The sequence below is a fragment of the Pleurodeles waltl genome, chromosome 4_2 (assembly GCF_031143425.1).
Source record: "Pleurodeles waltl isolate 20211129_DDA chromosome 4_2, aPleWal1.hap1.20221129, whole genome shotgun sequence".
In the NCBI taxonomy this organism is placed as follows: domain Eukaryota; kingdom Metazoa; phylum Chordata; class Amphibia; order Caudata; family Salamandridae; genus Pleurodeles; species Pleurodeles waltl.
In genome coordinates this window covers 118,306,817-118,319,264 of record NC_090443.1, presented here as the reverse complement: position 1 = coordinate 118,319,264, position 12,448 = coordinate 118,306,817, and the positions used below count along the sequence as shown (strand labels likewise).

The window sequence follows — 12,448 nt, the reverse complement described above, 5'->3', positions numbered from 1 at the left end:
AGTGAACAACAACTGTTAATCTCCCTTAAGAAACCTTTCAAAGCTGTCTCTTCTCCAACAATTGTCAGGTGGGTTTACTGCGTCATGCAGTAAGCATCATTAATTTGTCCAGTTTTTCTCCTCACTCTGTCAGGGGGGCGATGCTTCAAAAGCATTTAATCTGGGTGCCAGTTTGGAAGACACCCTTAATGCAGCCGACTGGATGTCGGACTCTGTGTTCAAGAAATTCTATTTTAAACCTGTTTTGGATATGGTGTCCTTGGAAGTGGACAAGCTTTTAATGGTTCTGACATAGAGTGAAACAATTCTTAGCATTTGTGAAGGAAAGTTTCAATTCTATTAAGGACACGGAGACGAGGATTATTCCTACCCAAGGTTCCAGGGAACACTTCCCTCCCTCCCCTGGTGAATATTTCAGCCTTTGGGACATTCTCTAACAGTTTCCACCAACGTAAAATATAAGGAGGATTCTTTTTATGTCTACTGGATTGAATAATTTTTCTTGCTGTGTCAAGTTTAATAGTTCACGATTACAGGCTGGTGTTGAGTAATGTAGTATTGGCACTATTTGATGGAAGATGCCGTGGGAATCAGACTCAGCATGTGTGCTTGTTATATTCCAGTTTCCGAGTCCACAAATGGGGAATAAAGAAATGGTTGGCATCATCTCCTGTCACATGAAATCAAGAAGAACTTACTTGAGAGGATGAACCTTATGAGGACATGGGAGACTGATGATTGGGCAAGTTTGTTTGTATTTTCTTTGCCGTGGTTCGATTGGAAAGGTAGATTTTGTTGGTGTTCTTTGAAGTGCTGGAGGATGGAAATAATGAAAGTAGAGGATAATCCTCGCCTCTCTGTCCTTCACGAATGCTAGAAAACTTTTCATTCTCCCTCTATTGAAATCCTGCAAAATGTGTGACAAATTTTGCCTTCTAATGACAATTATCTAAGTAATGTTGGTCACAAATGGATGCAAAATGAATATGCATTCAACTGCCATCTCATGAGGCTCTCAAACGTGATCAAATCACGGGCTCTACTGGAATTAAAAAAGTGAAAGCAAAAATATCAAAACAAGCTCTCTACTGTCATGTTACTAGTCTATCTAACACTTTTGATTAATCATATGGCTCAGTGGAGTAAAGTATCCACTCTACAAATGCGTGTATGGCACCCAACCTCTGAATACTGGTGGGTCTGCTGTGCCTTTCATCATTCTTAGACTGACAGATATTTGTTCCCCAACTAAATGTTACTTATTCTGTTTTCTGTAAACAGCATCAAGGTATCTCCAAATTTTCTACAAAAAAACCTTTTATATTATATTTACATGAATCTTACACTGGGCCCTAACCTGTTCTCTTTTAGAACAGTCCTAAAGCACATCTATTTTAAACTCTTCTCACTGCCATCAATTAACTACTTATTTCAACATTAAATCTGTGTCCTCCTTTATGTTACACTGTGATGCTCCGGGTACTGAAGTGAGGTTGCTGCTACAGCATTTCTTATGTAAATACAAGAAACTTTATGGGAGTATTGGGAACTTCACCAAAGAAGTCTTTGAAACAAGATGATCAAACGGTCTGTTTGAAGCACATTAGAACAGCAACACAGACAAATGCTGAATACAAAATTAATACAAATTTAACAAGGAGATTTGAAGTTTGCATATCAAAAAAATTTGGGCAAAATAAGTTGTATATTGTGACGTTTACAGCATACTGGACATATAAATTTGGTCATAACCCAAAGGAATTTTTAAAACAATGTTTGTTGGCACTTCGAAGTAGTTTAAAAAAACAAATTCTCAAAATAGTGTGTTTTAAAGTATATTAAGTCAGTAAAGTTGATGAAATGTGATACAAGTATAATTGTATGGAGATATTCTTCTCCAACCAAGTGATGTAAAAATTACTGACTGTAGACAGTATAGGTCCTGCAGTGCTGGAAATGTAAAATGTACTCCAAGAACTAACTATGTTGAGGGCAGTGTTTTGGGGATTGGAAAGGGTATGACTGCAGCTTCACAACACCAGGTGCTCAATATACCTCCTGGGTGAGATGCACTTCTGGCATCCAACATGCCACCACCATATCATCACAAACAATTTACTGTAGGTTTATTACACTGGATCTAGAAACTTTTCAGCAGTACTCCTGCATGCTGTTAGGTGGTGTCGTGAGGTTTTATGTCAATGCATTTATTCAGCCATCCCACCCCACCCCACTGCACCGCAGCTGCATATAACCGCCCCCCCCACTCCACCCAGCATGCTGCTGTCAATTGCTTTTTTAGGCTGTCCCCACCCTAGGACACTGTCTATCAGCAGATTGGCATAACCAGGGTGTAGATCTCCAGACTGAGACCTCATATAGATGAAAAAAAGAATCCAGTTCACAAACAGGGAGTTGGGAGGGCCGATGAGGAATCTGTAATTAGACAGGGTATCTACCAGAAAGATAACTACCAAAGCTAAGTAACTTGTTCTTCTAATGGATCTATCTAACCACAAATTCCTCAACTTGTGTTATGTGGAGCCATTGAAATCAGAATATAGCAGTAAGAAGACTTCCACATTTGGGATCTTATGATTGGGCTGAAAGGGGATGGAAGGGTTGGTGAAGAATCTGCAGGTAGATAGTGTCGCTACAGGAAAAAGGCATTACTGAAGGTAATTAACTTGTTCTTCTGATAGAGACTTCTGAACACAGATTCCTCTTGTGAATAGATACTGTAGCAGTACTTCCCCAAGTGGTAGCCTGTGAACTGGCTGAAACTAAAAGGTCCCTCTCCACCTACCTGACTTGCTTCATGAATTATGCATGGGCCCCCATGTAGCTGCCTGACAAATCCCCAGGACAGGTACCCTGTGTACTAGTACAATAGTAGCAGCTTTAGCCCTGGTGGAATGAGCCAGTTGGCCTGTGGAAGGCCACTTCACCAGTGCATAGCAGATCCTTATGCAAAGAACCGTTAGTTGGGCGATGGTCCAGCTTTGCACTTCCTTGCCTTTCTTTGCCCTGGAGAAACACACAAAAAGTTGATCCTCTACCCGATGTTATTTGATGCAATCAATATAAAAATATAAAAACTTAGTGGCCTCTTTGGGTCCAAACTATGAAGCCTCTCTTCCTCCTTAGAGGGGGGAGGTTGGGCAAAGAATGTTAGATGGCTGAATGCCTGACATGAAATTGAGTGACCACTTTCGATAGAAAGGAAGCTCTGGTCTTTAACACCAACTTATCTGGAAAGAATACCGTTAAAGGTGCATTGACAGAAGAGCTTCCAGCTCCCTCACAAGCCTAGCCGATGTTACAGGCAGGAGAAAGACAGCTTTCAATGTCAAAAGCCTCAAGTAACAAATGTGCAGTGGCTGTAGTGAAGAAAAATGTGTAAAATAATTTCAAGTCCCATTGTGGCATGGTATCACAGTGGGTTTAGGTGAAAACAAATGTTGCAACCTTTTCCAAAATAACATCACAATGGGTGATTTAAATAAGGAAGCCTGAGCCAACAACTACAAACAAATGAAAGAGCCAACAGACATCCTTTAACAGAGCCAAAGGCAGGTCCTTGCTGGGCCAGGAATAAAACAACCAGCAACACTTCAGAAAACTCGGCTTGTACGGAGTCAATGCGTTGGGTTCTGCATTCAGCCACAAATTTGTCTCACTGACCAACGTATGCCTATTTAGCTGTGTGACACCTACCTGACAAAATAACATCAACGGCCTCAGGAAAAAAGTTTAAGGAGGTCAACTGCCACTGTTTAATCTCCAAACATAGACATGCACATTGTGCAGGTGCAGATCTCTGCCCTGCTTCTGTGAAAAAAGATCCTCCAGATGCATCAGGATGATTGGAGGACAGATGTTCATGTTCAGGATTTCTGGGTACCCCATTTTCCTGGACCAATCCGGTAATGCTAGGATGACTTGGCCCAGTGGTTCCTCATCGTCTTCAGAACTTGGGGCAGGAGAGGCAGCAGTAGGAAGGCATACAAGAGTCCCAAGCACTGCTCTAGACACAAGGCATCTCCGAAAGAGAAAGCTGCCTTTTGTTACCTCCAGGTGCAACCGCCATTCATGATCCACTAAGCATAGGTAGCCTAGGTCATACACCTATGCATTTAGGGATCCATGTACAGCCTCCTGATAAAGGGCCCAAGAGCCTACCCCACCTTGCTTGTTGCAGTATCACATAGTGGTGGTGTTGTCTGTGAGCACCTGCATAAGCCTTCTTCTGATGGTGGGCAAGAAGGCCTTCAATAATAAGAGAATCACCCTCAACTCCAAAAATCTGATGTGGAATAGAATTTCCACCAGAGACCGGAGGCCTCTGATCGCCACCTATCCATGATGGCCTCCACAACCCAGTAGAAATGCACTTGTAACCCCCGACAGCTCTGTGTGAGTTGTGTAGAGGGGCCTGCCACTACATAGATCTCTACAAAAGATCTGTAGTTGTGGCTATTGGACACTCTCCTCCAAAATCTGGATAGAATCCAACACATGTCCCTGATGCTGTGGCCACTGTCATTTGAAGTCCCACTCCAGAGCCCTCAAGTGCCATCTGGTATTTTGTCTCCAGCACGATGGATGGAGTTATCAACCCTAGAGGCTTCTGAGTCATCCACACTGAGATCCCAACCAGAGACTGAAAAATCTGGATCATAGACAGTGTCCTGGACTCTCCACTCCAGGAGAAGACACAAAACTGTACTACATCCCAAATCGCTTCAATAAATGGGAGCATCTGCATGGGGGTCAGGCATGAATTCAGCACTTTGACTGCGAGTCCCAACGATGTTAGGAGGTTTAACGTGATCTGGAGCAGCCAATCACTGAGGTCGGGAAAGCCTGGAAACCCTGACCTTTGAAGGTGTGTTTTAACTACATCCATCACTTCTGTGAACATCTGAGGGGTCCTGGTGAAGCCAAAAGGAGCACTGCAGACTGAAAAAGCTCCTGGCCTGCGATGAACCGCAGCCAATACCTGTAGGTCTACAGACAGGGATATGGAAATAAGTGTCCTGCAGGCCCAACGCCACCATCTAATCTCTGGGGTCTAGTGCAGACCGGACCTGAGCATTCTGAATTTGTCTTTTCACAGAAAGGCACTGGAAAACCGAAGATCCAAAACAGGCCAAATGCTCCATTTTTTTCATCACAAGGAAATAGTCGGTGTAACACCAACTTCCTACTTCTGAGGCCAGAACCTTTAAAGGTCCCTTCGGCCAAAAGGGTCTGCACTTCCTGCTGCAGGACAGACAGGCGGGCCTCCGTCAGCCATCAGGAAGGCAGTGGAAGGTGAGGTGGGGTAGAAAGAAATGAGATGGTGGAGCCATGATGTACAATTTGGAGCACCCACTTGTCTGAAGTGCTGGTCTGCCGCCCCTGGAGGAAATTCTGGATCCTGCCTCCCAATGGGTGGCTGTGTGACAGCACAGACTCACTAAGTAGATCGGAGGCTGCAGATGCTGGAGAGGAGGGGGACTGAACTGCAGTGCCCCTGCTGACTTGTGCATCATCTCCGAGAACAGTAGCCTCGGCCACAAAAAGGCTGAAAGGCCTGCAGTGGTGGCAGAGGGGTCTAGCTTTGGCGAAGTGGAAACTCTGGCCATAGCAACGTAGAGGGAGATACTGTTGGTGGATTTGTCTGGTCAGAGGAGAGAGGTCCAAGGAATGTGCCGTGGCTTGACTCTGCTTAAACAGTTTTAAGGATGAATAAGCTTTTTCAACAAAAAGGCAGAAGCCACCAAATGGCCTGCCCATTAGGGATACTTGGGCATCCCCAGAGAAGCAAGTAGAACTCATCCAGCTGTGATAGCGAAGTGCCACACTGGCGTCCATTGCTCAACCCAAGCAGATTCTCCTGTCCAAACCAGATCATATTACAAATTTTGCTTCATCGCAACCATCCCAAATATGCAGAGTACGGGACGCTCAAAGGTTGTCCAGAACACAAGGTAAAACTTGTGTCACTATGATCTAAAGGGCATAGGAATCACAGCCAATAAACTGCTGGTGTTCACTAACCTCAGAGCAAGGCTCTTAGAGGAGGCTATGCACTTGCTAAATGTCTTTATTCGTTTTGACTGAAGATCAGGTGCAGGGAAGACGTTTGCTGGTTAATGCCTATACCACCAAACTATCTGGCATTGGATGTTGTGCAAGAAAGGCTGGATAGCCCGGTGCAGCACAATGGTGACAAGAGACCTGCCTTTTAACAGGTGGACCTGAACATGGTTTCACCAACATTCCAAAAAGAGTATCTATGAGGGCCTCATTAAATGGCAGCAGAAGCTTTGTAGGGACCATCTTGTCTGAAGTATCTCGGTTAATTTTTTTTACCTCCTTAGTGTAGAGTGTACATTTTTAGACTTTTCCCAACCTTTGCCTAACGACTGAGCGAGGCACTTTCCTCCATAGAAGGACCAGGATAATATCCAAGTACAGTATCTGAGGAAGAATCTAGGCCACTTGCATCTTGAAGGTCTTTATATTAGTTTTCCTCATCACACTGAGTAATGTAATCATCTCCATCATTGTCATTGTCCAAGTCAGTGCCAAAAAGATTGTGTAAAATGTGAGCACTACCACGTGGTAAGGACAAAGAGTAAGAATTGTAGTAATTGCCTGTTGGCTGCATGCTGGTCACAGCCAGGCGCAGATTCTGTTGTGGCTAAATCTGCTTGGAGTCAGTTAACCTGATGGGTTGTAAATCCGCCTCTAGCATCGGCATCAGTAAAAAGGGAATGGGTGCAGGGGATGGTGCTGGGCCCAAAAAGTCAGCACCACCTTGCTTAATCTGATGCAGGTTCAAAGGGCACAGACAGTGAGAGTACAGACCTGCCAGTGGAAGTCCACCTAGAAGACCTTTCAGATCCTTGAGGCCCAATGGCAAGCCAAAGGGAGCTGGTAAAGTGTCTAAAATGTTAAGCACAGCCTCTCTGAAGGCCCCAACAGGCTGCAACATCACAGATGGACCTGGAAACATAGGTGCATTAACTTCAGGAGCGAGACCGGGAGGCATGCTAACACCCTTGTGCCTGTCTGGCGTCTGAGAGTGGCAGAAAGAGGCTGAACACTGCTTCGACTTATGTTTTTTTCTTGGTCTGACCCGAAGATTGACTGCAACAATGATCTGCTTCAGAATGACTTTGAAGTCGAAAGGAAGACCCCATTCCTACTCTTGGCCAGTCACTTTATGCAGTCTTTTTGTGAGAAAGTTATTATTTGGCCTCATGATCATGTATGGTCTTCAGATTCATCTGGGCGCAGTAATCAAAGGTCTTGGAGTCGTGCTCCAACCCAGGCACCAAAGTCACACTTTGTAAGGGTCCATCACAGACTTCTGCTTGTGACAATTCGTACCGGGTTAGTACCCTATTGTCTTGTGGGAGTGACATTTTCTCTTGCACAACTGGTAAACGTTTGATGCAAATCTGGTTTTGAAGACCAACAAGAAGCTCCAGATCTGAAGGCCCGGAAACAAAACACGTGACAGCAGCATGCATAGGTAGTTTACTTTTTGCTCCACTCATCACTTCTGAAGTGGAATGATATCGGAGCAGCGATACACCACGCCACCGACTGCACACAAGAGCACTGCTTCAAGTTTCCAGATGCAGCCTAACACTTGGGAAATAGTCACACGGTGAGTAACCTGTGGTTACAAGTATCCATCAGAAAACCCAGTTTATGGTATCCAATTTTATATCATACCAGATGTTACAATTTATCAGGACTGATATACCTTTCATCAACAGTACCAACACATCTGCAGAGGGCTGCTATAAGTTCATATATTGTACTACGATTTTTCAACGGGACTGCTAAAATATTTTATTGCTAGTCCCAACACTTCTGAGGAGGCTATTGTACTCTTTTGGACAGTATAACCAATTTAATGGCTTAAACTAAATAAAGATTAATGAATTGACAGCATAATCACTTCCAAACAGGGTGGCTTCTCTTAATAAGACAATAGTCACTTCTTAGTAGAAGGTGGATATTAGGTAAACTAATAAGTAACATCTCTTCTCATAAAAAATTTAAAAAAACAAAATATTAGAAAATTAGAGCTTCTCTATTCTTGAATTATGCAACTTTGAAAAGATTCAATATAATATTTATTTCTATATAGTCCAATTAGTGTAATAATGAAATGCAATACAAGGGGTAAAACTGTAAATAATGCAGGAACAAAGTATTAGACCTTCACTTTTAGGTGCAGATTTATTATATAGGAGGGTGTATATTTATTTATTTAGACTATTTAGCAATAATTCCTATGGTGTGCCTGGGAAGCTGTGCCAGGTGGACATGTATCAAAGTCGAAAGCCATTCACTCAAGGTTGCATCAAATCACATTCTGCCCTTCACATTCTGGTGCAGGAATAAATCTACAGCCATTTCCATGGTTAAAATGAGCTAGATTAAGGTTTGGGAATGCCCACAAATTACCTTGTTTGTGGCTGTTCCCCATCTCCCAGGGGAAACCATGCCTTGACACACATTTCCCACTACCTGAGTATGATTTACGAGTGCTGATTTATCGGCACACATGAGGGAGATGTCCACATTTTTAATAACACTCCTACCATAAATCATTTTGTTGATTCCTGCCAGGAAAAAAAAGAAAATGTAATCAGTAACTTACGAGTACGACCAAATTTACCTTTGTGAATCTCGCACAAAGAGAGGGTCAGTTTGTTTATTGCCACAAGTGACATTAAATATGCAGGACATAACTTAAAAAGATTTTAAATAACCCAATGAAGGAGCTAAAGTCTTCACGGAAGAGTAAGCTATTCCCATTTTCCCTATTAACTATACTACCATTATTCTGCAGTCTCAACTTCTACACGCAAGAAGAAACAGGTGTAAGTCACTGCTCTGTGTAAGAACACTGTCCTTAGTCTTTTTTTCCAAAACCTAACGGTGCATATTTCACACAATGCGTAAAATAAACATTTAGTGTTAGTAGATTTAATAAAAATGGCTTTTGAAATTGTTTTTATTTTATGTTTCTATGTCTGTTTGATACACAGTGTAAAAACGTGTAATTGGTGCTCTTCGCTCAGCAAATAGGAGTGTGTGCTTGACAAACAAAAAACGAATTGTGCTTAACACCCTAGCAGTTTTCTCCCAGTATATGGGAGCGGTTTTCTCAGTTTTCAGAACCACCAGCCTTTCCTGGCAACCCCGACCAAAAAAATAAAGAATGTTGGCTTGCGCAATGACAAAAGCATTACTGGGGCCCTCCGAGGGAGATCAGTCAAAAAAAGGGTGACTGACTGCAACGGGAAGGTGAAGCTGTCTTAGGAGAAAAGGCATGCATACCCATGAATGAGTAAATACCCCACATTGAAAAATGTTGGCTCTAGAAGCTGTAGGCAAAACTGAGGAAAAAACTCATGGTGTGACAGGATAACCGACTGAAAGCAAAGGAGGCAGGCTATGGGAGAGGTATGAGGTGTTTCATTTAATGGTAATGCAAACTAAGATTCGTTCCGTTGTAGATCGCAATACTATTATGTTTCGTTGTTGAAGCAAGTAACAGTAACTTCTCACTATTATGCAGGAAGATATTGCTGACCTTAAATATTACTGATAGTGGATTTCTGTTGAATAGCAACCTGTTCTCCTACTCTACTAACCTATGGTACGGGTGAATGCCCAAACTTGATGTCCAGGGATGTCTTTAAAAACGTATATTGCAGTGTACCCTGTAATACAATTTGAAATACCAATAAAGAAATATATTTTAAAAAATTTCAGAATGTCTGCCCTAAAAAGTGCTCATGGTCGGAGGTTCTCCAAGTGACTGCCTGATCCTAAAGGACCACTGGTCTGAGGTTTGCACCGGCGCCAATGTGACAGTTCACTCGACCCTAAATATAGAATACGGACCAAGAGTTTGTCGGATAAGTTACTTCACACAGCTTGTGGCCCAACACAGAGCCTACCAAACTCTAAGTAAGGCTCTTACAATTTTGATATAATTAAGCATAATATTTTAACTGGTTTCACATTTTTCAGACACACCTTCAGAAGGTGATCAAAATGAAGTTAAGGGCTTACCTGCCTCATTTCCATAGGGCTTTCAAGGGCGAAGAAGCAGATTTTCTGCCCCAGCACAGTAAACAAACATCTCAGTGCCCAAACTGATGTAAACATTCTGGATGCTCTACATATGAACAACCCTCAAAAACAGTAGTGTAACTTTCCATCTCTCCAAAAGCCTTTTATGTAATTTCTCCTACTCTTGACCAACACCTGTTAATAACCCCGGTTTGAACTACCTCCTCCAGCCAAGCTCTAATTTGTGGATGTGAACAATACCACAGGACTTGAATTCAAGATCTTTGTGCACGGCCTGAAACACATACAGGGCGCATTTAGGTGACAGTAGAGAGGAGAGCTGGAGACTGCAAATGATACCTGGTGCTAAGGTAGGCAGTGAACAAGGGAAACTAAGATGGCTCAATGCCTCTATCTGTTTTTAATTTCCATTTAACTAGATATTATTGCATGTACTGTTTGATGTTTTTGTTGAATTCATTTATTCTTGCATTTGTCGGAGTATTTATTTACATCAGTGGTTTCCAACCTTTTGTCTTCTGTGGACACCCATTTATCAGTACTAGAACCCGGGGACCCCCAATGGATCATTATTGGAATCCATGTCATTACTGAAATCTGGGGACCTAACCTGTTAATATTATTACATTTCCTAAGCAGTCACGGACCCCCCCTGAGGAGGCTTTGCAGACCCTCAGGGGCCCCTGGACCACAGGTTGGGAACCACTGATTTACTTGTATTAGCAACAACGAATAACATGTTCCTCCAAATAGCAACGAAACCTCTTGAAAACCTTGTAACTGAGAGCATTAACTCATAAAAAATAACAGCCTTCACAAAGGCTCTCTTGCTACGATGCCACGTTTGAAAAATATTTGCACACATAAATGCAGACACCTCACAGGAGCATCACAGTATGAGCAAGGACACAGAAACAAACACGATCTCATTAAGGAAAATAAAACAATGTCTAGCTCCTTATTTATTTATGCAATTTCTTAGAATTTTATATGCCCGTTTATCATGGTGTTAGATCATAATACAACCTATACATGAGATTATACCTCGTTCACTACTCCCTTCGCCTAACATGCTTTAAGACAAGTAACAGAGAGGGAACTAGTATGCCACGGGAACCACAAACAATATTACCTCATATCCAAATGTGACTGCCATAATTGTTATGAGAACACCAAAAAACGCCTCCAACTTCCGTAAACCTATTTCAAAAAATAAGAATTAGTTAACATTGTCAATGAACATTACCATATAAATAATTCTGCAAATGAACATAAGGCAAAGAATTAACTGTGACATAACAAAGGAGATTCCATGGATAACACACAAGCAAGAAGTGATGTACACATGAGATACTAAAGGGCATCATTAGGATTCATTTACTAGCTGAATGAGACCAGACAAAAAGCTCTTCTTTTTAGCGAAGCAATAACTATGTTCCCATGAGAAGCAGGGTTTGGACTGATTTGCATATGGTCCAAACGAAAGGGGCACAGTGAGCTAAAGAATGATAAATTGGGCTACTACTCGAGCGATTGTCAGTGGTTAGACAAACAGCAAGCTTTCCTCCCAACACCTTTTGTGGGTTTTATGTAAAACAATAAAACAATGTGCTTTGGAATGCTGTAAATGCTATAGGGACATGGGATTTAAAAGTTACTAAACGGATAGTGAAATTAGTTTCCCCTGCCTACCTAGGTCTGGTGACGCACCATGCCGAACTACTGCCAATACCAAGAAAGATGCCACACTAGTAGCGTGGAAATCATAAGATACTTACGGCCTGTTTTAATTCTTGGTGGTAAGGATATTCCATCATCACATCCTTTGCGCCAAGAATGTGGTCTGCTTGCTGAATTTAGATGCGGGAGGACTTTTGGTTTATGCACCACGGAGACTACTCTGCCCCTGCCGTGATTAAACTCCTATGAGGGCCCTGTGGAGTAAGGGTAAATAAACCTGCAATTCTGCCCCCCCCGATTCGGATGGGCGGATTTAAAGGTCATTTTTCACTGCCTGTTACTGCCAAGAAAACCCTGGTGGTAAGGGGCAGTAAAAACTGCTAAATGCTTCCATTGCCATGAGGGAGCATTTACCTTTGTATTTTCAAAAAGAAAATCCTGCTTCAGGATTTTTTTTTGTAAAAATACAAAAGAAACGTTTTGGTGCACAGCTCCATCAGCCACACCAAATTTCACGAAGCATTTACAGGAACTGCCCTGACTGTGGTTCCTGTCAATGCTTTAAAAATGATTGTCTGTGTGACTGTCACTTCTCAATTTGGCAGGTGGCACTTCCATCAGGACAACTGAGTAATATGCTCCTTATCCCAGA

At 42.4% G+C, this 12,448-nt stretch overlaps 1 protein-coding gene across 3 annotated transcripts in view; it reads right to left on the bottom strand.

Annotated features, from left to right (window-relative positions):
- Window positions 1-12,448, bottom strand: part of SLC11A2 (solute carrier family 11 member 2) — a 334,480-nt gene that overhangs the window by 128,035 nt on the left and 193,997 nt on the right. For all 3 annotated transcript variants that reach the window (XM_069230910.1, XM_069230911.1, XM_069230912.1), the window contains one exon: window positions 11,249-11,316. In XM_069230910.1, coding sequence (XP_069087011.1) covers window positions 11,249-11,316 — 68 coding nt within the window. The remainder of the gene's footprint in view (window positions 1-11,248; window positions 11,317-12,448) is intronic.